The sequence below is a fragment of the Sinocyclocheilus rhinocerous genome, unplaced genomic scaffold (genome assembly GCF_001515625.1).
Source record: "Sinocyclocheilus rhinocerous isolate Xijiao unplaced genomic scaffold, SAMN03320098_v1.1 scaffold1488, whole genome shotgun sequence".
In the NCBI taxonomy this organism is placed as follows: Eukaryota; Metazoa; Chordata; class Actinopteri; order Cypriniformes; family Cyprinidae; genus Sinocyclocheilus; species Sinocyclocheilus rhinocerous.
In genome coordinates, this window is record NW_015633542.1 from 1,335,143 (window position 1) to 1,361,319 (window position 26,177).

The 26,177-nt window shown below is 34.4% G+C and overlaps 1 protein-coding gene across 1 annotated transcript in view; it reads right to left on the reverse strand.

Annotated features, from left to right (window-relative positions):
* Positions 1 to 26,177, reverse strand: part of LOC107744397 (neuron navigator 1-like) — a 69,590-nt gene that overhangs the window by 20,192 nt on the left and 23,221 nt on the right. Inside the window, exons 6-7 of the mRNA XM_016558024.1 lie at positions 6,909 to 7,047; positions 3,598 to 3,901 (exon numbers count right to left, since the gene is read on the reverse strand). Coding sequence (XP_016413510.1) covers positions 3,598 to 3,901; positions 6,909 to 7,047 — 443 coding nt within the window. The remainder of the gene's footprint in view (positions 1 to 3,597; positions 3,902 to 6,908; positions 7,048 to 26,177) is intronic.

The window sequence follows — 26,177 nt, forward strand, 5'->3', positions numbered from 1 at the left end:
AAATCTTTATCAAATCTCTTCAAAATTAAAAACGTTGAGTTGTTTTATTTGTTGAAATATTATTTTAGTATTATTTATAAGCTTTAAGGTGTTTATCAATGTTTTAATTGGCCTTTTATTTATATATTCTGTTTTAATTTTAGTTTGTAAGTTTTAATAATTTCTATACTTTTAAAAAACATTTCTATTTAGCTTTATTTCTATTTCTATTCTATTCTATTATTTCAACTTTTTCAATTTTCATTCAGGTGTTTGAGTTTAAGTTTTCCATCTAATATTCATATTTTATTTTATATCAGTTTTATTTCAACCAGGGTTATTATAGTTAACTAAAACCCAAACTTTATTAAAATTATTTAATAAATAATTTGTTATTTAATTATTCATTTAAATAAAAACATTCTAATAACTGTAATAAAAAATATATAAAATAATTTCAGCTAGTTGCAAAGCAAACATTTCTCATTTTAATTTAGTTTTATAAAAAATTGTAGAACTAAAAAAATTATAAAAATGTATAGATGTATATTTAAAAAAAACAACAACAAAAAAAAATCAACAAAATTGCTAAAACTTTAACTATATAACTTGTTATAGCACTTGCATATCATTGCTCTCTTGTTGATTTTGATTGCTTCCATTGTCCTCATCAGGATAAAAGCGTCTGCTAAATGACTAAATGTAAATGTAACTACATGTAATAGTTTTTGCTTTAGTTAACAAAAACAACACTATTTATCTTTTAAAACATAGTTTTAAACACAAATCCCAATGAAAGCCAAAACCCAGAAAGCTTGGGATGTTCATACTCCATTACCGTAATTATTCTGAAATACGAAAAGCAATTTGTGAGCAAAAAATCTTCCTCTAGGATGGAAATCCCATATGTTTTTAGACATAACCCACGGCATTTATTGACATACCTTGAAATATCATGTATAAACCACATAAATGATTACGGTAATAATTCAGCTCCTTGCAATACCATGCTATTCCCATCCAATACCATCACGATGCCATGGCACCACCGCAGTACTTTTCTGTGGGAACTTACCACATCAACCTCATCGTGAATAAAGTTTCATTTCCTTTCAAACACAAAGCTGAATCACTGATAATGACCAACACCAGGATGACACGCAGAGACGTATCATTAGAAAGGTGAAAGCCTTGGGGCTATGACATCAGATGAAGTCATGGAGCGGACCCGATTGAAGCCATGATTAAGGTTCTGTGGCCTAAACCTACAATATGTGAGTCATCGCTGATGAAGACGAGGGCAAGCAGCCATCTGCATTGAATTAGAGACACTTCAAAGATAAAGAGCGTCTCGGCCTACATCTAAACACCAGCACGCGTGACTTAAGCATACTACAATCCAAAATAGCAAGCAAGAATATGTGAACTAACGAGGTTCAATGACGTTTGGAGGACTAATTACTAATAGATGAGTTTCTATGATGCTTTAATCACTGAACGAACACTAATGACAGAAGCTCTCAAAGTGCCTACAGATAAACTATCCTCAAGCGGAGAGCATTATCTGAGCGTGGCATGCTGGGAAATGCCTGAAAACATGCCTGCTTATTGTCTATGATTTATTTTTGGATACAATTTCAATTTTTCCACTTTCACATTCTGCGATAGCTCAAGCACACTTTTCATGTAAAATAGTTTTAAAAACACATTTGTTAGTTTTGGAATGATAAAGCAGCTGATATAGTGTTTAAAATGAAAACTTTATGCTTGCCAGATTTTAGTTGAGTAGCTACATACTACTACATAGTGCATAGTACATACTTACTCTTATGATTTCTGCAGTATATAGTATGTATAGTGTGCTCAGTACGCTTTTTTTTTTTTACATACATAATACGGTTTTGTTCTTACTGAAGTCTCGTAGGCTCACCAAGGCTGCATTTATTTGATTCTTAAATGTAATTTATTCCTGTGATGTAAAGCTGCATTTTCAGCATCATTCCTCCAGTCTTCAGTGTCACATGATCCTTCAGAAATCATTCTAATATGCTGATTTGTTGCTCAAGAAACATTTCTGATTATTATCAATGCTGAAAACAGTTGTGCTGCTTCATATTTTTGTGGAAACTGTGATACATTTTATTTTTCAGGATTCTTTGATGAATAGAAGGTTCAAAAGAACAGAATTAATTTGAAAAAGCAATAGAATCTTTTGTAACATTAATAAATAAATGCCTTTAGTGTCACTTTTGATCAATTTAATGCGTCCTTGCTGACTGAAAGTATTCATTTCTTTATATAGAGAGTGTAATTTTACTTCAAAGTGACCACACAACCCAAAAACAGTAGAAACCAACTGTTTTATTCAGTGCTATGACCACTATGTTTTTTATTCCTTAAACTGATGATTATGTTTTTGCCATTTGTGAGGGTACTTTTATAACAGGATGGCAGTATGACAAAGTAAAATGCCATATGGTGCCATACAGCTGCTGGTTTTCTTCTAAGTACAATGGACCCCTGACATTTAAATGTCATTGTAAACTATGGATCCAGCATAGAAAGGTAAGGCTGCCTACTGGTGCATCTGCAGCAAGATGGTGAAAAGATAAACCTGACAGGCTTCTCTCTCAAGAAATGTGCTCAGGCATTTGAGGAAAGTCAAAAACATAGTGAAGAAGAGTTAATGGAATAATTCACCATGATTTATGCATCCTCATGTAATACCAAAGCAGCATGACTTAATGAGGTTTGAGAGATACAGCAGAAAGGAGGATTTTTTTTAGTGGATAATGACTTAAATCTCACAGAAATCTATCATATGACTTCAGATGACTCTGAATATAGGGCTCGAGTCATATGGACTTCTTTTATGGTCCGTTTATGGTTCGTTACTGTTTATTTTTGAGGCCCTGGTCACTGTATAGAAAAGCTTAATGTGGATTGATATGAGGGTGAGCCAATGAGGACAGAACTTTAAACTACTGAAGTTAAGACTCATGTGGTTCTTTTACAGTTTCCACACGAGTCATCGGTTTGATATTTGCTGAAGAGACACTTCACCAGTCTCTGTATTGCACATGGTCTTCATTTACGACAGGTTATGGATGACAGCAGTAATATAAACAACCTAAGTTTGTCCAGCTGATTCATTTCCAGCTCATGATATATTACCATTAATATATAATCCTTCTGGAGCTGCATGCTGGATGACAAAGTGAAGATGCATGTTTGGAGAACAAAAAGTTTTTGTTTTGCTGCCAACAGGTCCCCCTAATGAGTTTATGTCTAAAATATATCCAAATATACAGTCTGATTATGTCAAAGCATTAGCACACACACATACACACATAATAAATATAAATATACAAAAAATAACAAAATACTAAACAAAAATATATAAATAACAAAATAAAATTATATATATATAATTTTATTTTATTTTATTTTTTGTTTTATTTTATATTTAATTTCTTGTTATTTATGTTTTTATTTTGTTATTTTATTTTGTATTTAATTTAATTTAATTTTATATATATATATATATATAAAATCAAATTAAATACAAAATAAAATACCAAAACAAAAATTCTTTAAAAAATTAAATAAAAGAAATACCTGCTACTTTTAGCACACTTTGCGAAGTGTGTGTGATGGGTGAGGTGACGCCCACAGGAGGATTGCGGCCCTTTTTGTAGCTCCCAGGTTGTCCGAAACTCTGAGGTTTCTTCAATTCTCCTTTTCCCGTCTTGTCCTGCGGAGAACCATCCGGCAGCCGGGTTTTCCTCCACTTGCTGGAAGGCTCTGATTTTAAGCTGCCCGTGTCATAAACTCCATCAGCCTTCCGTAAAGACTTACTGTCCTCGCTATACCACGCCAGTCCACTCTCCACCAGAGAGCGCTTCTCTGCATCCGTCCGCAACTAAACACACACAGAGTACAGGACATCTGTTAGAAGATGAGATTTCATATGAGAGACCATACTATTCTAAATTGTATTCAGTAAGGATGCATTATATTGATCCAAAGTGACAGTAAAGACATTTATAATGTTACAAAAGATTCTATTTCAAATATATGCTGTTCTTTTAAACTTCCTATTCATAAATAAATCCTGAAAAATAGTTTTCCACAAAAATATGAAGCAGCTCAATTGTTTTTAACATTGATAATAATCAGAAATGTTTCTTGAGCAGCAGAATATTAGAATGATTTCTGAAGGATCATGTGACACTGAAGACTGGAGTAATGATGCTGAAAATTCAGCTGCAGATCACAGAAATAAATTACATTTTAATATATATTCACAAAGAAAAGGTTATTTTAAATTGTAATAATATTTCACAATATTATTGTTTTCATTGGCGTTTTCATCAAATGCATACAGCCTTGGCGAGCAGAAGAGACTTCTTTCAAAAACATTTAAAAACCTTACTGACCCCAAACAAAGCATTTTATTTATTTATTTATATATTTATATTCTATACTTTATGACTTGGCCTCATATTACACACTGAAATACACAAACACACTATGAATGTATGCTTTTAGTAAGATGGCGCCGACGCTGATGGCTGCCTCCGTGGCGGCGCACGTTTCTGTTATCTAGAAAGTAATAACCGCAATCCAAAGCCATCCTCTGTGTCGGCTGTAAAACATAAAGATTAATACGAGAGTTCAAGAAGAAAAAAAATGAAGCTCAGGGAATCTTACTCTAAAAGACTTTCCCACATTCACACTTGGATTCTGTGATACTTTTTTATGGGTACAGTTTTACTTCAATAATGAAGTAAACATGAAAGAAACAGAGCACATTACTCAGTTAGAAATAACTTTGCATTATATATATATATATATATATATAACATGCCATTTGTGGATAAAAATGTTGGACATCGCAATGGAAGCATTTGCCAATGCCGAGAATATGACATTTCTCTTTTTGCACCATCCAGATGGCACATTGAAAATATCTTCAAAATTTCATGTAGCCATTCTATGATGATGTTACCATAGCAACAGAAAGTCTATCAAGTCATATTGTTCCCCTTTTTGTCTGTATGAGCCTGAGAATTAACATTTGCGTCTTTAATGACGAGGAAAACAAAGGTTTGATTTCATGGTGAACTGATAGCAAGTGCTTCAAACGAGCAAATGACGTGCCCAATAGGAACCAGCTGCTCTTAATTCATCCAAGAAAATCAAAGCCAGGCTTTTAAGCTGGTTTAAAGGAAGTACTGGCTCTCCCGGTTCTCTAGGTGAATGTGATATGCCTGAGTCTCATACTATGGTTGTGCTGCATTATTTGTAATCATTATTTGTGATGCTTCTATAACATTATCAGCTTAGAGTGACAAAAATAGACCCACGAACAAAAACTGTTTAACTTTTTTATCAGCTGTAGAAATGTTCAGGCCATCCATATAACACTCTAGTGAAAACCACCAGACTACCAAACCAGAGACACGTTAAATTGAAGATGACACAAACACCAAACCACAGCCTGAAACTAGAGCCGGAAACTGTCAAGACGTCTCGCGTTCTCGTCTCGACACAAAACAAATCCTCAGAGGTTATCTTATGTCAGTGTTTACCAGAGAAGGAACTGAAAAACAATGTCAAAAAACAGAGATGGAAGCCATTTTAATATGTGCCTTGGTGTCTGCATCCAGTTTTAGTTTTTAAGCAGTGGCTGCATGTTCATATTTCATTTTAGAAAAAACTCATATCCATATGATTAGTTAAAGCGTTAGTTCAGCCAAAAATGAAAAGTATTCTCGTAGCTTCATAACATTACTGTTGAACCACTGATGTCACATAGACTATTTTAACGAAGTTCTGGGTTTGGAACGACATGAGGGTGAGTAATTAATATAATTAATTAATGACAGAATTTTCATTTTTGGGTGAACTATCCCTTTAAGTAAAAAGGGTTGGTAAGATTTTATAAATTTTTTAAAAGAAATCTCTTCTGCTCACCAAGGCTGCATTTATTCGATCCAAAATAGAGTAAAAACAAAAAATATTGTTAAATATTACTACATTCTAGTTGAATATACTGTAACATGTAATGTATTGCTGTGATCTGCAGCTGAATTTCCAGCATCATTACTCCAGTCTTCAGTGTCACATGATCCTTCAGAAATCATTCTAATATGCTGATCTGCTGCTCAAAAACATTTCTTATTATTATCAATGTTGAAAACAGTTGTGCTGCTTCATAATTTGTGGAAACAGTGACATTTTTTGTATTTTCAGAATTCGGTGATTAATAGAATGTTGAAAAGCACAGCATTCATTTGCAATAGAAATCTTTTGAAACATAATAAATGTCTTTACTGTCACTTTTGATCAATTTAATGCATCCTTGCTGAATAAAAGTAAGAATTTACAACAAAAAAAATCATACCAACAGCATGTCAAATTTCTAACTCATGGACAGAATATGGCCAACGTCATATTCAAATTGTTGCAAAATTTCTAGTTGTAGATTGATCTAGATTGATCTAAACCACAGACCAGAGTCCTGTTCTAGGAACATGACTGACCTGGTTATTTAGATGAGTTCTGGATATTTTCCTACCATAGAAAAACATTTCTTATCCCTAAGTTTGTAAAATCAAACAGAAAAAAGCATGACATTCACTCATATCTAACAGCTGCAGTGAGGTGTGCTGCTCCATAGACTTCCACTGTCAGCATGTTTTACAACAGTTGCAATGTAAAGTTGAATCTAACCCCATTTGGAACATTTAATCATGTTGTTTGTGCAAAATATATGATGTCTCAAATATATTAACTAGCCTATTCCAGTAGATATTTATGCCAAGTCACACTAAATCCAAATAAGCAACGTTCAAGAACAAGACCCAAATCACTCCGTGCACAAAAACAGTGATCTGTGCATTACTGGTCTCTGAGCTGCTTACCATGGCGGAGGAGTTGCGTCGCGAGCCGACAGGTGTGGTGGGGAGGGAGTTGAGAGACGAGCTGGCGTTGAGCTCCTCTGAGCTCAGGTTATCAGAACCATCACTCAAACCGCTGCTGATGGAGCTGCTCGCGTCCCAACTGCACACACACAGAGAGGAGATGAAGACGGTTAGAAGAAACAAGGAAAGCCTGAATCATGCAAGAAAGAAGTAAATAGCACAGTACCACACCCAGGACATACATTATTGCTCAGAGTTTGCACTTTCTTACTATTAGTTATGATTCATTGAAGAATCAAGTTTGTTTCAGGTGTCTCTTCTCAAATTCCTTTGGAGGAATAACAATGAGACACAAATGAATCAATAGAAAGATTAGATCTGGACTGAAGAAATTAGCGAGTTTACCCTCACTTTTGATTTCTATGGAAGTTCATTTCCGTCAGCAAATAAAAATATTACAAACGTAATTGCAATATTTTTTTTAAATCTCACAATTCTGACTTTTTCCTCATAACTGCAAGTTTATATCTCATAAGTCATGCTTTTTTTCCTCAGAATTGCACGTTTTTATCTCAGAATTGCAAGTTATAAAAAACGTAATTTTGAGTTTACATCTCACAATTCTGACTTTTTTTTCCTCATTATTGCAAGTTTACAACTCGCAATTTTGACTTTTTAAAATCTGATTTCTGAGTTTTTATTGTTTCCATTGCTGAATTAAAAAAAAAAAAAAAAAACATAATTGCAACTTTTTATCTCACAAATCAGATTTGTCTTCTCAGAATTGTGTTTATATCTCGCAATTGCAAGTTCTAAACTCATAATCATAAGTTTACATCTCACTCTCGGAATTCTGAGTTTAAATCTCACAATTCTGTTTTTGATTGCCGCAGAAGTTTTTCAAAAATTGTAATTACGACTTTTTACCTCACAATTCTGACATTTTTTTCTGTCAACTGTGACTTATGTTTCACAATTCTGACTTTTCTTCTCAGAATTGCAAGTTTATATCTCAATTCTTAGAACTGTAAGGAAAAAAGTCAGAAGTGTAGATAAAAAGTGACTAATATTCGTAAAATTTTTGTATTCCATGCTGGAATTAAGCTTCCCTAGAATTCAGAGCAAACCTCTTCTGAAACTGAAATCCTTTTCTCAGGAGAAAGATCTGAGTAGCATTATTTGATCTCAATTTCATCTCAGCATTGTCAAGGAGAAACAACTGAGATGGTATAGAGAGAAATCATTTGTCACTTTCATGCTCCATTACCTGACCCAGGAACAGACCGCAGGATCTCGTAATGGCACAGATGTCTTCACCATATGACCACACAAGCTCGGTTCTGGCTCTGGAGCAGGCTTGCGTTTACTTCCCAAAAAACATTGGAAGGGATGTAGATGCAAAACAGAATGATGGGTAGCGACCGGAGAGGTTTAAAATAACTGTATTGTACTTAAGGTCAGTGAGTTTATGAATGGCAGAGCATCAGTGCAGTAACTACGAATGGGTTTTTCTGGCAAACGCTACGGCTTTGGGGTTTGTCCATCTGCTGTGAAAGAGGGAAAGCCACACTATAGGATCATAATGATTCATCTTCAGTCTTGCATGACAAAGATGTGATTTAGGCCTGAAACATACATATGTATGTGAACGCAAATGCTGTGCAAGATCTGCACATTTAAAAACTTTCCTCTCCAAACTGTCCTCTTTATGGCATTGTGTTTTCTGTTTATTACGACTTTAACTCAATGACACATTGAGAAGCTGTACAATACAATATGTAAAATAAAGATGAAAAAAGATTGGGAATAATTATATTCTTAATAACTAAAAACATAAGTGAAGTAAATGGACATTTAACTTTTGCAAAATAAAAAAAGTAAAAACAAAAACAACAAAAATAGATACATACATGCATAAATAAATAAATTCTTTAAAAAACTGTAAAGTAAATGGGTGTTTAACTTTCACAAAATAAAAAATGAAAACGAAAAAACTAAAAAAGGATGTGATAATGACATTGTTGATAAAAAACAAGATGATGTAGTAAACAGATGAGGAACTAACTCAAAATAAAAGTTTAGAAAAAAAGATTATGAATGATTTTATCCGTAATTAAAAGTAAAAAGATGAAGAGGAAGTGAACAGAAAAATGAATACAATTCTTAACTCTTAAAATGGTAATTAATTCTTTAAAAACATTACAGTTTTTATTGTTCAGTAATTTTATAATTCTTGCATTTAAGGGTTAAGGACAGGGTTGAGATATTTTTTAAATGAAACAAGAAAAATACTGAAGGAGATGATTGTCTTTTGCTCATCTCAAGAACCCTATACAGTGATTTTGGACCAGAAGAAGGTTCTTTCTGAACCGAAGGTGCTTCAAAGAGCCACTGAAGAACCTTTAAGCAAATGATACACGTGGGATGTTAGAAATGAACCTGAGTCATGATCACTGTAGATCTCTGTCCGTCTGTTTCTATCTGCAAAGTACTTTGTGGTTTCCGACTCAGCAAAAGATGGAAAAGGGAATTATGGGTGCCAAAGGATCAGAGGTCAAAAATGGCTTGTTGGTGTTCGGAAGAACAACTTAAGGAGCCAGCAATTTGTGCTAATTACAGGTTGTGTGGCACAGAGGGGAGAGAATGGACTTGCCTACATGTCTCAACGGTTAGAGACGACTCCCGCAAAGACATTTCTTAATGCTTTTCTTTTCCACATCAGTTTCTATTTCCACCCGTTTGAAATGTAATGGTGGCGCACTGGAGCCAAAAGTCGGCCGAAGTCTGTGTCAGCTAGTTTTATTCTCATTTGAACGGAAATTGTGATTACCATGCTGAAATATTGCATAATGAGAAGACCAAAGAATAAGTTGACAACTAGACTTTTACATTTTCTGGAGTGCCACCATGTGCAAAACTCTATTTTTGAGAGTTTTTTCTCTACTTCTATTAAAAATATTTTCGTTAATTGGTAAAAAACGTTAAATTACTTCAAATTTAAATTGCATTAAAATACAACATAAATATTAGATAACTTTAAGAAAAATGTAAAAACGTTTGCATTAAAATCACGAAAACTAAAACTGATAAATAAAATTACAAAAATAAAAATATATAAATAAAATAATAAAATAAAAATAATATAAATACAATAATAAAAATAAATTAAAGCTAAAATATAAAGACAAAAACAATTTTTTTTAAAAATAAAATACAATATAAATATTAAATCACTCTGAGAAAAACATGAAAAAATGTGTGAAAATTTGGAATGTTGTCTTGCTATCTAACTGACATAAAAGTACTACAATTACTAAAAGCAAAACTGAAATAAAAATAAATTAAAGCTAAGATATTAAAAAAAACTATAAAAACATATATGCTTTTCAACTGTAAGTCATAAAAAAGTCATAAAACTATAAAAAATGGTCATTAATTGAAAAGGTTGAAAAAAAATACAATATGCTAGATAAATAAGAAAAACGTTAAAAAGAGCAAAAATGAGAAATGTTGATGTGGCAACTAACTGAATTAAAAGTTGAAGTACTTAAATTACTAAAAAAAGAAATTAAAGCTAAAATATTAAGCAAAAAAAAAAAATAGAATGAAAGTGTAGCGTATATAGAGCATATGAAAAAATTTCTAAAACATACTAAAATTCAAATAAACCTGAAGAAGTAAAAATAAAAAATACAATAGGATAAAAAAGAAAAACGTTAAAAAGAGCAAAAATGAGAAATGTTGATGTGGCAACTAACTGAATTAAAAGTTGAAGTACTTAAATTACTAAAAAAATAAATTAAAGCTAAAATATTAAGCAAAAAAAAAAAAAATAGAATGAAAGTGTAGCGTATATAGAGCATATGAAAAAAATTCTAAAACATACTAAAATTCAAATAAACCTGAAGAAGTAAAAATAAAAGTTAAAAATTCAAAATATTAATAAACACTATAATACTGTAGTGTACAAAAAATGCTAAAAAAAACAAAAAAACACTGCAGACAGTGCATATACAGCTCAACCTCAAACACACAGACACAAGCTGAGGCTGTTCACACAAACGCTGTGACTGACGTCTGAGAACAGAACAGGGCCGAGGGAAGCTTTGCTTCATCAGACTCACTCTCAGTAATAAAGTCCTGCTCTGTTCCCTCTCTCAGGAAACGCTCGCTGTCTCTATATTGGGTTGAGGGACGTTTCATGAGAACCGCTGTGGTCTCCAGAATAGGCAACGGTGCCATCAATCTCATTTGAACATTCAGTGGAAACCGCCAAATAACTCAGGAAATCATTCATCACAGCCGCCGAGAAAACACAGCCCAAAAGGTACGAGTTTGAAATGGAAACAGACGACAACCTAAGAAATACAGCTAGTTTCTTTAGTAGCTTTAAAGTGCACACTGTAAAAAATATCCTGTTCAATTTATGGTAAAGAAACAGCAGATGGGTGCCAGAAATTCAATGTGACGATGACAATGCTTTGGATATTATGAGATGGCATATTTGTGCCTGTATATTTTACAACCATTATTACAAGCCATATATTGCATTAAATGATTTAATGTTAATATACCAATCTACTTGAAGTATCAAAGTCTGTTTTTTTTTACCTTAATATGTACTGATAATTATCATGATAATAATACAAGTGGTAAATTAGAAAACCACTTGATAAATCAGTCCATAAAACTTGGCCAATAATCGCAAATAGATGGTGCACAGACACACAAACACAAAATACCAGGTTAACACACACGACAAAAATAAAGTAATGCAATAAACATTAATTAAACAACAGAAAAGGCAACACAAAACAACCTAGTTTACAATGGTTACAGTATTTTTCTGTAAAGATTACAAAGAGTTTTTTATTATGAATCCTATTTTCCATTAAGTAATCCTGTATTTAATTCCTGTAATTCACTGTAGTTTTACTGTATATTTTAAGATTTTTTTTTTCATTACTGACCTTTTACTGTTTTTCACCATTATTTATACAGTCATTCATATTTTTTACAAACAAAAAAACATATATTTGACATTATTTTACTCTAAAATTACATGTAATGTGCACTGTAAAAATAAATAAATAAAGATTTTTTTGGAGTATAGTAAGAAAATACTATTTCAGTAAATGGACTAGTCTTTATGTCACTAGTCAGAAGTCTGGCTAATGAGATGCTCAGAGACAAAGGCGATCTTGTTCGTCTAATACTGAGATAAAGCTCTTGTCTGAAGTGTGACTACTAAATACAGGGAGCTTGAGTAAAATCTATGCAATCAAAAACAACATGTTTCACTCTCACAAAAATCTCAAGTGTGGAGGAATAGAGGGCCGATAACAGGTCCTTTGGGGTCTATGTGAAGAATGGAGCAGTACATGAAGAAAACTAGTCAGCTCAGTTTGAGAATGAGAAATGACATTGGGTGGAGAGGTTTTGTTGGGCTTCAAATATTGAGCAATTATGTTCTCCTCCCAACTTTAGTCCATATGAAAGGCATCTGGGGCTTTGTGACAACTCCCAGCGTTCAGCACTCATATCAGCTGAGACTATGTTTTGAGTTACACCCATATTGGAGAAAAATAGGATTCAATCCATTAGTGACGCAATAAAGAGCATGTTGAGTCTTGAGCTATTTTCCAGGTGACCAATTCAAACAAGCATGGTTACTCCAACAGTAAACTGACTAATAAAATACAGCACCACTTCAAAAGGAAGAAAAGCCTTTGTAGATCTTTACAAATCCGAATTAGCTGCTCAAGATTTGACCTTGACCTCTGTAAACATGAACATGCACTTGCAGGTTGGTGTTTGTCTCTAACTAATAGGAGTCACCCTGTTTCTTCTTTGAAGAGAATATTAATGAACTTTTTTTTCATATTACACAGCATATGCACTACGATATGATTAATACAATAGGCTAATACACACTGTTTTACATCAGCAGTGTTGTTACTGTTAACTAAAACTATTAAATAAATATCATATAAAAATATAAAATAAAGTATAACATATTTATATTAAACGGTAAATACAATTTTAATTATTAATAAAAAATGACAAAAGCACATAACAAAATTACTTAAATGTGAACTAAAATCAGCAGTGTATGTTATTGTTAACTAAAACTATTAAATAAATATAATGCATGTAAAACAACTAAAATAAAATATAAATAAACATACAATTAAAATATAAAATATACATAAAATAAAATATTAAATTCAAAATGAAATTGTAAAGGTACAATCAAATAAAAACTACTAAAAAATAAAAATGAATGTAGTTCAAAATCATGAACTAAACGTGAACTAAAATTAAAACTGAAAATATAAAAAATCAAAATAGCAATAAATATAATTTATACTAAAAATACACTGTTCATCAGTAAGACAACAGTTCCGTAAATTATTACATTTATTTATTTGTTGTTATTGTTTTAATGTTGTTTGTAGTTATTTTAATATTAGGATTACTATTATATTTAATAATAATAACACCAAGTAACATAGTTCATTAGCAACTGTAGGCTGCAACTTGATGCATTAATACAATAATTGACTATAATGTGCGGTCACAGGTGTATTTACACTGGCTTCGAATGCAACTTATCCAATCAGAATATAGAACGGAAAATATCAGTTTTGTAAAAAAAAAGAATACAGAACAGTGTCTTTTCGATAAAAAAAAAAAGCATATTGCTGTCAAACGTTTTTCCTTTCATAATTGCAAAGCAAAAAAAAAAAAAAAAAAAGAACCTTTACTCACTTTGAAAAGAACATGGTCCTGTTCAGACATGCAGATGTCGTCAGAGGGCGAAACTCCCCACGAGCGAATCCCTCATTCATTGCTGATCTCTCCCGGCAGTGAGTCACATGAAATCACGCACAGTCATCGTGTCTTTGTTCACGCTTAATCCAACTCACATCCATTGAAACTATCCGACTGAGACCAGGAGTCCCCCTTCCACAGACAACACCACCACCTCCCGGGCAGCCTGTAATCATATCCAGATGTACAGCAGCGTCCAGCGAGGACAAATACAGCCGCAGTACTGCTGGACCTGATGAAGACCACTGACTGCAGCACTTACTGACTGCAGGGCATTTACATGAAACTTGCCCATATATCCAACTCACCTCCATTGAAACTATCCATATACTGTATATATATATATATATATATATATACATGTAATGCCACAATACTTTTGAGGTATTTTGGAGTACCATCTACTGTAAAAAACCATGGCAGATGAATATTATAATCATTCAGTACCATTGTTAATGCACTACCATTTAAAAGTTCAGTGTCAATAAGATTTTCTTTTAAGAAATTAATACTTTTATTTAGCAAGGATGCATTAAATTGATCAAAAGTGACAGTAAAGGCATTTATTATGTCACAAAAGATTATTATTCAAATAAACGCTGTTCTTTTGAACTTTCTATTCATCAAAGAATCCTGGAAAAATGTATCACAGTTTCCACAGAAATATGAAGCAGCTCAACTGTTTTCAACATTGATAATAATCAGAAATGTTTTAGCAAATCAGCATATTAGAATGATTTCTGAAGGATCATGTGACACTGAAGACTGGAGTAATGGCATCACAGGAATAAATTACATTTTACAATATATTGAAATATAAAACAGTTATTTTAAATTGAAATAATATTTCGCAATATTACTTTATCTTTGATCTAATAGACAGTAGAAGAGACTTCAAAATATTTTTAAAATCTTACTGACTTCAAACTTTTGAACAGCAGTGTATAAAAGCACCATAGTATTATTAATGTACCATGGTATCACCACAGTGTTTTTATAAAGGGAATACCTTTATAATGCTTTACATATACAGTACAAGCTTCATGGAAAGTGTTTTGAGTTTTTAGATTTACAACACCCTACATCTGCTGAAATACCGGTGAGATAAACTTCTGGCTATGTGTCTGAACCAGCTGAAGCCAGACGAGCGCACAAACTTTCCATGACAGACCCGTTAATGGCTTTTCCACATCGGCAAACTCACTGCAAATACACACGGAGGATTCGCACACATTTATCTCTGTTCACCTTTGATGTGGAGAGCTTCTGCTTCATTCACGCCAGAGTCCAGCGGGGGAAAGACTCGACGAGCACCATATGAGCATGATAAGGGCAGTGAAAAGCAGGAATATATTAGCTCTGAGCGAGTTACTGAGTGAAATGAAGCTCGAATTGTTTGTTGTCCATCTCACTTCTTTCATGTGGCTCCAGCGGCAACCATGTCTACACATACACACAAAGATATATACACCAAACACACTGTGTGTGGCCCGCATTCCTTCAGCCACAAGGTTATCATCTCTAAACACGGATAATCATAACATGTAAACAGCGTGTTTCCGCAAATAGCAAACGGATGCATCTTTACAGCCCTATTAATGTATGTTAAGGCTTGATAAAAGTTCAGAATAAGACATTACATTTAAAAAAAGAAATGCATTTAAATCCACGCTGTATTTGCACCTTATAAAAATGTGCATGCTCATAATTTTTCATCACAATGCAATACCTTGAAGTTTCAATATTTAAGATGCAGTGCAAACTCAAATTCAGTACAGTCTGTTTTAGTCTAAAATACATCATGTTATGGAAGTAAATGGGTGTTGTTTCAGTAAAATAAAATCTACAGAATAGAACATATGTGCATTAACTATTTATTTCTGTTGTGTGGCATTATGATAAACACATAACGTCACTACATCAGTCCAGAAAGACTGCAGTTTACTTGTGCAACAAGCTTCTAAATACTCAATAATTGGACTCTGGGATTCAGACTAATGCAGTGCATGAGTAACACATCATTCACTTTTATACTCTCGTGTCAGGAATACATTTCAGCAATTATTAAATGAAGATTTCAGCCAAACTATAAATCAAATGACTTCAGTCCCCTCAAACCGCTTTTGCACGAACAAATGCTCCACGTGTTACCGTGTTGGAAAAGGACCGACTTTCATGCAACAAAGTGCTTTAGAGAGTCTTTTACACAAAGCATCTGTTAGATCAAGATGTAAGATGGTGAGTTCTGTCAGGACCATTATCGTCAAAGATGATTGACAATTAGCATACAGTTTGGATTGGCGGTATGGTTCTGTTCTGGGCAAGAACTCCCCCCCCCAGGGTAAACAGAACAGAACCAACATAAACGTATTGCAGATATCGTTAAAGTTCAATAATGTTATGTACACATTTTAGAATTAGTCTGATTCAACGGAGAATCAGAAGGCTGAATCCTGACTGACAGAGGAGGAGCTGGGGATGGAGAAGGGTAATTAGCTATTGAGCAATGCGAAAACTGCTGATAATACTGAGGGACCTTATATATGAATGCTTAGATAGGTGTCATATTCCCATAGGTTGATGGGGATCAGCTAATGCAAGCTTGACTAACGTGACCTGCCAGAACTAACGCTACGCTAGATTTATGTTCACACAACCGGAAACAAATTACGTGAGTATCTCAAACCACAATACAGCAACTCAAGCCTGAAACATTAATAAAAGGCATGCACACTTTCCGTGCAAGGTGGTTCTCTTAGAAGGTCTTCAGTAATAAAAATAACCACAAATAAGTGTATAGTGCTATAAAATGGATAGCTGATCAGATCATTTGCTCTAGAAAGAATTTGATGGAGTTCATATTGGGATCTCTGATTTGGATTGCACATTGTTGTAATTTAGCAAATCTGAGCATTTAGATCCCTTCTGAAACTTAGACTGCTTGATTTGAGAGACAGGAGAATTAAAGGAATAGTTCACATCAAATTAAATATTTGCTGAAAATGTACTCACCCTCAGGCCATCCAAGATGTAGATGAGTTTGCTGCTTCATTAGAACAGATTTGGTTTAAAACACCTTAATGATGGATTTGTTTCTTACAAACATGCAGCTTTTCACTTCATAAGATGTTAACTGATGGACTGGAGTGGTGTGGATTACTTGTGGATTATTGTGATGTTTTTATCAGCTGTTTGGACTCTCATTCTGACGGCACCCATTCACTGCAGAGGATCCATTGCTGAGCAAGTGATGTAATTTCTGATGAAGAAACAAACTCATCTATACATCTTGGATGGACTGAGGGGAAATATTTAGCATTTTTTTCATTTTTGGTGAACTATTCCTTTAAGCAAAAGTCTCCATTTCATTTCGTTTGAATATTAAGATATTAAACATAAATATCTTTTCTTTTGGTATCTCTGCATGGAGATAAAACCTTTCTTTACTTATTTACTTGTTTATCAGCAATTCCATGTCAATGCACAGCACACAGATCTGCACCGCCACAGAAGAAACCTAATAATAGTGATAATTCACTGACACCCACATGAAACACCCACAGCAGAGAGAAGCTGTTATAATAGTTTCCCACACATGCATTTCACATTGTTCTGTGCTTTGCAATGTTTTAAAGTCATTTCAAGGTACGTGGATAGTGTTGACATCACCATCTGATTGGCATTTCACATCCTGAAAAATAAAAATCACACACATGCTAAACTAAAGACCTCTGCAGTTACAGTACGTATCCAGCAGGGGTCACAACATGTGAAGTAAGACCCTCTGATACGAGCACAGTGGAGTCTGTCATGCACGTGACTGATAGACAAACTGACACGTCCAGCATTCAGCCTTACCACACACAGAGAGTGTGTATGTAATGGGAGTCTTAGAATAATACCCCTCAAGACCCCAAACACCTCTCCAGATGTTCTTATGGTGTGTTTATTTGTCTGTAGGACAGCTGATGTCCACATGCTCAGAGATATACGCTGGTCATCTTTAATGGATTGCATCCTGTGAAAACGTATTGGGAACGAGGCCTTGAATTACTCAAAAATCTTCAAAACTGCACACCTAAACTGCATAAAATGCGTGCTTAGAATTTTGAATAAATTATGCATTAATGTTAGCTTGAAGTTAAAAATTAGTAGCTGTGATTGCCAGAACTTCACTATTAAAAACACAATATTTCATGTAGTACGGATTGTAATATTGTTGACTGTAATTTAAGCTCAAAATCGTAACTACGCTATATTGCCAGTATCTGAGCACGGTTACATGCACTCTCGTGCAGTGTTGGGCAAGTTACTCTGAAAATGTAATCAAATTACTGATTACTGATTACTCCTTTTAAAAGTAATCATTATTAAAGCATTCTTTTCAATAAAAATTATTCACATTTGTACAGTCTTTTCTGCAGTGGTTTAGAATAAACCATCTGAAAATCCACATTCATTATATACATACATTAATGCATTTAGTAGATGCTGTTATCAAAAGCGGCTTACAAAGCAATTAATAAAAGAGCCAACAATAGTCATAATACACAATACCAGATTTATTAGACAACTAGATGAGAAACAAGCTGGAGAAGAGAAGAAATGCAGAGATGTGTTTTTTTTTACTCCTCATTTTAATAACCATTTATGCTACAACCACAATGCAGTTTGCAGATGTGCAAAATAATTTGCCTGATGTAATTTGCACTCCTAATGCCTTGTAAAAGCCCTGCCTGAAAAGAAACAGGAAGTAAGCTGATTCTGAACTGATTACTAGCACATCCAGAATCAATGTCACACAGGCGTTCATCAGCCTCTCGCAGTAATATGCAGCCATTTTCCATCTGCAGTCACACACACACTGTTTCACTGGGTCACCGAGAGTCAGGCTTATGGGGGTTACCATGGCAACACATGCGCTGCTGCATGTTCACAGACACACCCGCCACTGCAACCCTACTGTGCATCACCAGACAAAGATATTCATTAACCCTTTCAGATATTTTTAGTGCAGATATCTTATAGCAAAGATAAGGAACCTGAAAAAAAAAATCCTAATATAAATTACAATTTTTACCTAGTGGTTGATAAAAATTAGAGAAAAAATTCCTTTGCAGGAAAGACACAAATCTGTAAACAGCCACCTAACAATGCCCTTACAACCACCCAGAATACCCTAACAACATTCAACTCAACCCTGAATACCATAGAAACAATATAGCAACCACCCAAAATGTCATAGCAACCACACAGAATACTATAGCAACGCTCTAGCAACCAGCCACATGGGCAAACACCCTTACAACCACCCAGAATACCCTACCAAACACATAGCAAAACCCTAGCAACCACAGAGCATCCACCTAGCATGCCATAGCAACACCCTAGCAACCAGCCACATGGGCAAACACCCTTACAACCACCCAGAATACCCTACCAAACACATAGCAAAACCCTAGCAACCACAGAGCATCCACCTAGCATGCCATAGCAACACCCTAGCAACCAGCCACATGGGCAAACACTACTCATATTCTCTTTAGGAATGTAAAAATCTATTGATCTACTATTTCCACGTGTCAGCTATGGTAAATAGATGATTCTGGGTGGGCTGTTGTTGTTGTTGTTGTGAGTATTCTAAATCATTAGCTCATTAATTGCCAAATGAAGGGCTCTCTCTCAGTCTCTGAAATGTCAGATAGACGTATTGAAGTCGAGTCCAATGTTCTCAGCCTGCGATCTTTCAGCAACTCAGAGCACCGACCATAACTGACAGTGTAACAGGAATCTCAGCACTGATGAGAGTCATTGTAAAAACGTCCTCTCATATGAATGGTCAAGCTTTAGGGTGAAATATGAGAGCGTAATATCTGTGCCACAGGGACATATGGAGACAAGAACATGGAACGGCACTTAGACCTCAGAAGATGAGATGATACAAAGAAGGTTAAAGTAACCTTCATAAGTTTATTTGCAATGTCATATTGTGCAAGAGTGAAAGCCATAAAAAACTAAATCACTCCCAAAATCAAAAATAAAATAAATTAATAAGGTGTACAAAATCAAGCCTTTTAAAATATTCTGCATTTGGGAGCCAATTATTTCAGCAATTTGCAGCACATTTTACCATGAAATTGCAATTACCAAAATGCATCTTAATATTTTACTTGGTTTTGTTTTTTTGTGTAATAAATTCTATTTATAATATGATAATATATTTTTCATTTAAATTGATTCAACAAATAAAAATACTACCATGTACATATTTATAATATAATATATAATAAATAAATATAATATTTATTTTATAATAAAATATATATATTTTTACTTTATTTTATTATTTAGTTAATTTATTAATTATACATATAAAATAATACATATGATAATAATGGTAAATATACACTTTTAAATGTAATATGTAGGCAATACATACAATATAATTTATTACTTGAATTTGTCTACTTACAGAAATGAGATTTTTTTATTTAATAATAAATTATATATATATATATATATGTGTGTGTGTGTGTGTGAAAATATACAATACAATACATTAATTTTTCAGGTTTAAGAAATGAGACGAGATGAGAAAATATATATTATAATATAATATAATATAATATAATTAAGAAATATAATAATTATTTGTCTTGCAGAAATGAGATTCTTTCCATTAGCAATAATTTGGGAGTGAGAGCATACTTGTTCTAAAAACAACTTATAACAAAACATGAGCTTGTAAATCAGTAAATCACTTTGAATTATCATTAAAGATCCAGGATGAGTTTGACCATGAATAGGAAGAGAACGGGTCACTATCCAATAACACTCTCAGGGGACAAACGCACACAGCAACAGACGCTAACATGCGCTCACCTCAGGCCAGACGCAATCAATACACACTATTTGTCTAACTGCAGACAAACCCTTACTTAACTACGATTACTTTATCTAGCAAAAGCGAATATACTGTCATCTTCCAGCTCAGCTCATGCAGATATGATATTGTGATAAACTGTGCTATTTTCTTCACTTTTATTGACACAAACCTCCAAACTAATCACAGCCCTTCTGTTGTCTTACATGGTAATCAATAATTTCATATTGAATATCAAATATACCATGGTATTAACATGTATTCACATGCCCACTCACAACACTACAAGAACTTGGAATCGATTGAACACGACTGAAGCATCTGTGAGGGAAAACCTCACCTTTTCCCTCCATCTCCTCATCAGTTTATCTCCATGGTTACCACATCCAGAATCGTCTTCACTGAATTAACTCACGCAGTTCTTCTGCTCAAATCACCAGTATGCCACTAGCTGTCAAAAGATACAAAACAAAGCAACTAAAGGCTTTTCCAACTAAAGAACTTTTCCATGCGATTAAATGAAGCCTTTTCAACAAAACAATCAGACTGAGCGGATTCTAGTCTTGCTGCTCAACCTTAAATTCATTTAAATACACTTAGATGTGATGAACATGAGAAGGACGGTTTTGATGCTACTGGACACATTAGTAACCTTGTCAATGGTTTTTAGAGACTTTTAGGGACGGAATGTCCACATACACATTCAGTATATACTGTAAAACTCATACACTTGCTGTATAAATGAGTTTTTCTATTTTTTGGCTGCCTTGATTCAGCCTAGTTCAGATCTGTACTTGCCCTACTAACATCATATGATATTTTAATCTGATAAATATGAAATTATTCAAATATGAATAACTATTTTAGCTATTTTTTTTAATCAAACATATTGTATATGTGTCAAAAATTATAAAATTTCCCAGGAGTTACAATGCAACTGATACTTCTAGACTGAAAAAGAAAAAGTGTTTACACTCAGATTTTAAGTAAATTTAACATACGGAATGGAGTAAAATCCACTTAACTAAGTTTAAGTAAGTAATATTAAGTGAATATATCAATTTGAATTCACTCAATTTTTTAAGGCAAGTGCTTGCATAAAATAACACTTTTAAAGGGGTCATATGATGCGATTTCAATTTTTCCTTTCTCTTTGGAGTGTTACAAGCATTTACCTTCCAAATTCAGTCCTATGCAAAGTATGCTGGGAAATAAAAATCCACCAATGCATTTCATTTAATGCAATAAAAATGATTCATGTAGTCCTAACATAAATGGATTACGTAAACTTCAGTTTTGCATATTTAAATGGACTGAACACAGTGAAATTAAGCTGTGATAAAGTGTTCAGCAACTGTGTCACTTCAGCTTGTTTTAATTAAGTAAATAATAATAATTCCTATCTTGTTTTTGTGTTATTTCTATTTTGTTAGGGGTCCATTTGACCCACATATTTTTCTACTTTGAGTCTTAAATTTCATAATGTATTTCATATTTTAGTGTTTGACAAAGTTTTCAGTTTTTTTACCTGACTCTTTAGTGTTTTTCACAGTGTTGATTTTGCATGGAAAACAATAGAGGTCAATCTGACTTCAACACATAAGTCATAACATTCGTACAGCCTAGCCAAAACACATCCATGTGTCGAAGCTTTGCATGCACATTCATGACCCAAAATGAAAACTATCCACAAAATTTCATGAAGAAATAAACCGTTTAACCAGTTTGTCGAGCAGTCTGAAAATCAAGTGTGGGTCAAATTGACTCCAACACAGCAGGAGGGTTAAGACTGGCCCAATAATGTAAGAGACAGTTCCTTCAATTGACCCAAAGCTCTCTGATGATACGTACTGTTGAGGTCTGTTCTCTCTTATGTAAGTTTCTCTCGCTCACTGCATTGAAGCATCAGTAGAAAGTGAGAACGAGGGCTGGGATTGATCACCCCACCGTCATGCGGCACTCGCTAAATCCCTCCGCATGAGCCTCCCAGATAAAGCCCAGATTCACGCCCAGGAGAACTGGCCTGGATTTCATCATCTCACTGTGCATGCAATGTGTGTATCCGGGGGTGTGTGACCGAGCAGTGAGCTGTGCTGATAACTTCAAACTCTCTGCTGAAAAAGAAGAATTAGAAAGACAATCAAGGCCAATAAAGGAGTGGCTGTCCTCAAATCTGGAGGTGACTGAGTTCAGATCAGACACCTGCTGTCAAACTCCTGCTGCTGCGTGCTGACCGAGTCCAAGAGGAACACAAGATTACAATGAAATCATTGAGTTATATGAATAATCTGAGACCTGGCAGATGGCTCGACCTTGCAAAAGGACACGAATGGTGACTGGGTGCATTGAAATGCTGCAGGTTTGCTGTTGAAAAAGTTTGGCTTTGGAGACAATTTAGGTGTTTCAAAAGAGTGGAAACAAAGGTGTCAGTGTGTACTTTGATCTCTAATACCACCCTGCATCATATTTCCTGAATGAAATCCAATAATGAATTAAATCGTTATCATTTTGGGGTGCTGATTCCAAAAATAGTGTCTGTTTTGCTCAAGCATGTTACACTTTCTCAGTAAATGTGATGCATTTTGTAGCATTTTTGCTCTCGACAACCATTTGTATGGTGAAGAAGTCTTGTATTATCCCTTAATCAGCAGAAAAACTGCCACAAACACATGATTCCTGTCTGAATCTGAGTCAGATTACAACTATTTGTTCAATTCTCAGTCAATTTATGATTTTGTATGATTGATTCTGATTCATTGATTTATTATGCATAATCCACTTTTTCCACTCCTTTGCAGATTGTAAGTTAAATGAGTAGGCTACTTCTTTTTTTGACATTTTACTGTTTTTGTTATTTTGATAAGTGCATTCAACCTGATTAATATCCATGATTGATTATTCATTGTTATTTTGTGAAAAAACTGTAAATGATGGAAAGTTTTCATTGCTCTTTTTGAACTCAGCATCATCAAATTAGGTAATAATAGGCCTTTTCTGCAAATCAGCATGTTTGTTAAGCGTCTGCTAAATGCTTACTTGATTATTTGCTAGTATTTTGGTGTGTGCAGTCTTTCTGTCTACAAAATATACTAACCAAATACTACTAACACAGCACAACCAAGTTCAAAACTGTGTATTAATGATATTTATACATACTATAGGCTACAACCGATGTACCTTCTCTTGAAGTTACACTTTTTTTTTTTGCTTCTGATTTGCATAAAGCTGAGCATTTCTCTTTTTGACGCTCACAACACCTCCTCCACTGTCAATCCCACACTTAATAATCAATATTATTGAACTGGACCAAGAGTGACAGTCAACATACACTGTTGTTTAAAGGTTTAGGGTCAGTAGATTTTTTTTAAAGAAATTCATACTTTTATTAGCGTATAAAGCGTTATTATATTAGCGTTAAACTGATCAAAAGTGACAGTAAAGATAATATTACAAATGATTTATATTTTAAATAAATTCTGTTCTTTTGAACATACTATTTCACCACAAAAAGTTTCCACAAAAATATTAAGCAGGACAGCTGTTTTCATCATTGATAATAATCAGAAATGTTTCTTGAGCAGCAAATCAGCATATTAGAATGATTTCTGAAGGATCATGTGACACTGAAGACTGGAGTAATGATGCTAAAAATTCAGCTTTGACCTCAGGAATAAATGACATTTTACAATATATTACAATAGAAACCAGCTATTTTAAATTGTAATAATATTTCACAATATTACGTTTTTTTTTTTTATCAAATAAATGCAGCCAAGGTGAGCATGAGACTACTTTCAAAAACATTTAAAGGTGGGGTAAGCGATTTTTCAAAAACGCTTTAGAAAACTGATTCGGGTCCAATAGCAAAACAAACTTGCAGCCAATCAGCAGTAAGGAGAGTGTCACGAATCCGGTCCATGAACTTCCGTCTGCTCGCCACCAGAGGTCACTCTTCCACTACTATGGACTCTTGCACCACACCACTGTTGCACTTCACCCGGACTACAGTTCCCATCATCCACTGCACTGATTACACACACACAGTTGATTGCACACAGCTGTAATCAATCACACATTCCCTATATAATTTTTTATACGCGCAGCCGGTATCCCCAAACTCACTCACTTTAACCCTCCTGTTCCTGAACCTATTCCCCCGTCTGTAGCACTTCCCATAATGGGGATTCTTTATGGAGTGTATGGGCTGCATACACCACCACTGAGACTCTTGAAAAAGTCATGTCGTAGTCGAAGGAACCGTTAATGAATTCTCCCTATTTCCTGATGGTCCTACTGTAGAACCTCCAGAGGTGGCGGCATCCGCTGCAGAACCTCCAGAGGTGTCAGTGGTATCCACTTATGAACTCTCTACCCGTCCTGTCACGGCTATGGAGGCCGTCTGTGAACCCTCTGCCCATCCAGTCACGGCTATGGAGGCCGTCTGTGAACTCTTTGCATGTTCTGTTCCGGCCAAGGAGGCCGTCTGTGAACTCTCTGCCCGTCCTGTCACGGCTATGAAGAGAGCTCAACTGCTGAAAAATGTATTAAAATATGGAAGCTATGGAATATGAAAATTCTCCAATTCCATGTTTCCACATAGTAACATATGCTTATTCACATAGGTGCGCTTAATGAAAAATCATACTTTGCAGTTTTGTGAAACCCTGCACATAATAAGTAGATATTCATTATATTTTATGCTGAAAGCTTGTGCTTTGAGTGATATTAAATATGTTTTTTTTTTATAATTGTACAGAAATCTGACATCAATGGGCGATGAACAGCAGTTCTCCACGGCCTTCCACTCTTCCTTGAAAAGGACCTTACTGATTTTTACAAGACATGTTTTGTAAGTAATTTTGTCTGTTATATTCTGGTTATTTAGTGTAATGCAGACAATTATTGAGACCTGGCCAGAAAAAAAATCAGGACACAGAAACAATATAAGATAGAAAAGAATAAAGAAAGTGAAAAAAAAAAAAAAACTTCTAAGGAAAGGGAATGTATAATAAAAAACAGAGTTGGAAAGAAGAGAAAAAAATACTTAAAGGGTTAGTTCACTATAAAATTCTGTCATTAATTACTCACCCTCATGTCGTTCCAAACCTATAAGACCTTTGTTCATTTTCGGAACACAAATTAAGATATTTCTGATGAATCTTTAACCATGTCTATGAATAAAGCCTTGCATTTGGATCCGCACGTCTCATGTCTCGTCAGCCCCGTAACAGAGAGTGTTCAGTGCACAGGACGGACATTAGCCGAGCCGAGCGACAGAAAGATAGAGATGACGTATAAAAAACAAAAGAGGAAAACATCTGAGGAACAAAAGAAGGCTTAAGGCAATAAGGCAAGAAGTATGACCCGTGTAAATATCAGATCAGCTTTCCAGCGCTGGAGAGAACTCAAGGAGTGGAAGGCCTGCGATCTGACGCCGAGGTTGCTTTGTTTCTTCTCGATAGGTGAGTAACACTGTGTCTGCGCCGCAACAGCTAAAGTCTGTCTAGTACACTGGACACGACAAAGCGACTGTTGAAAATCATTTGAAATTC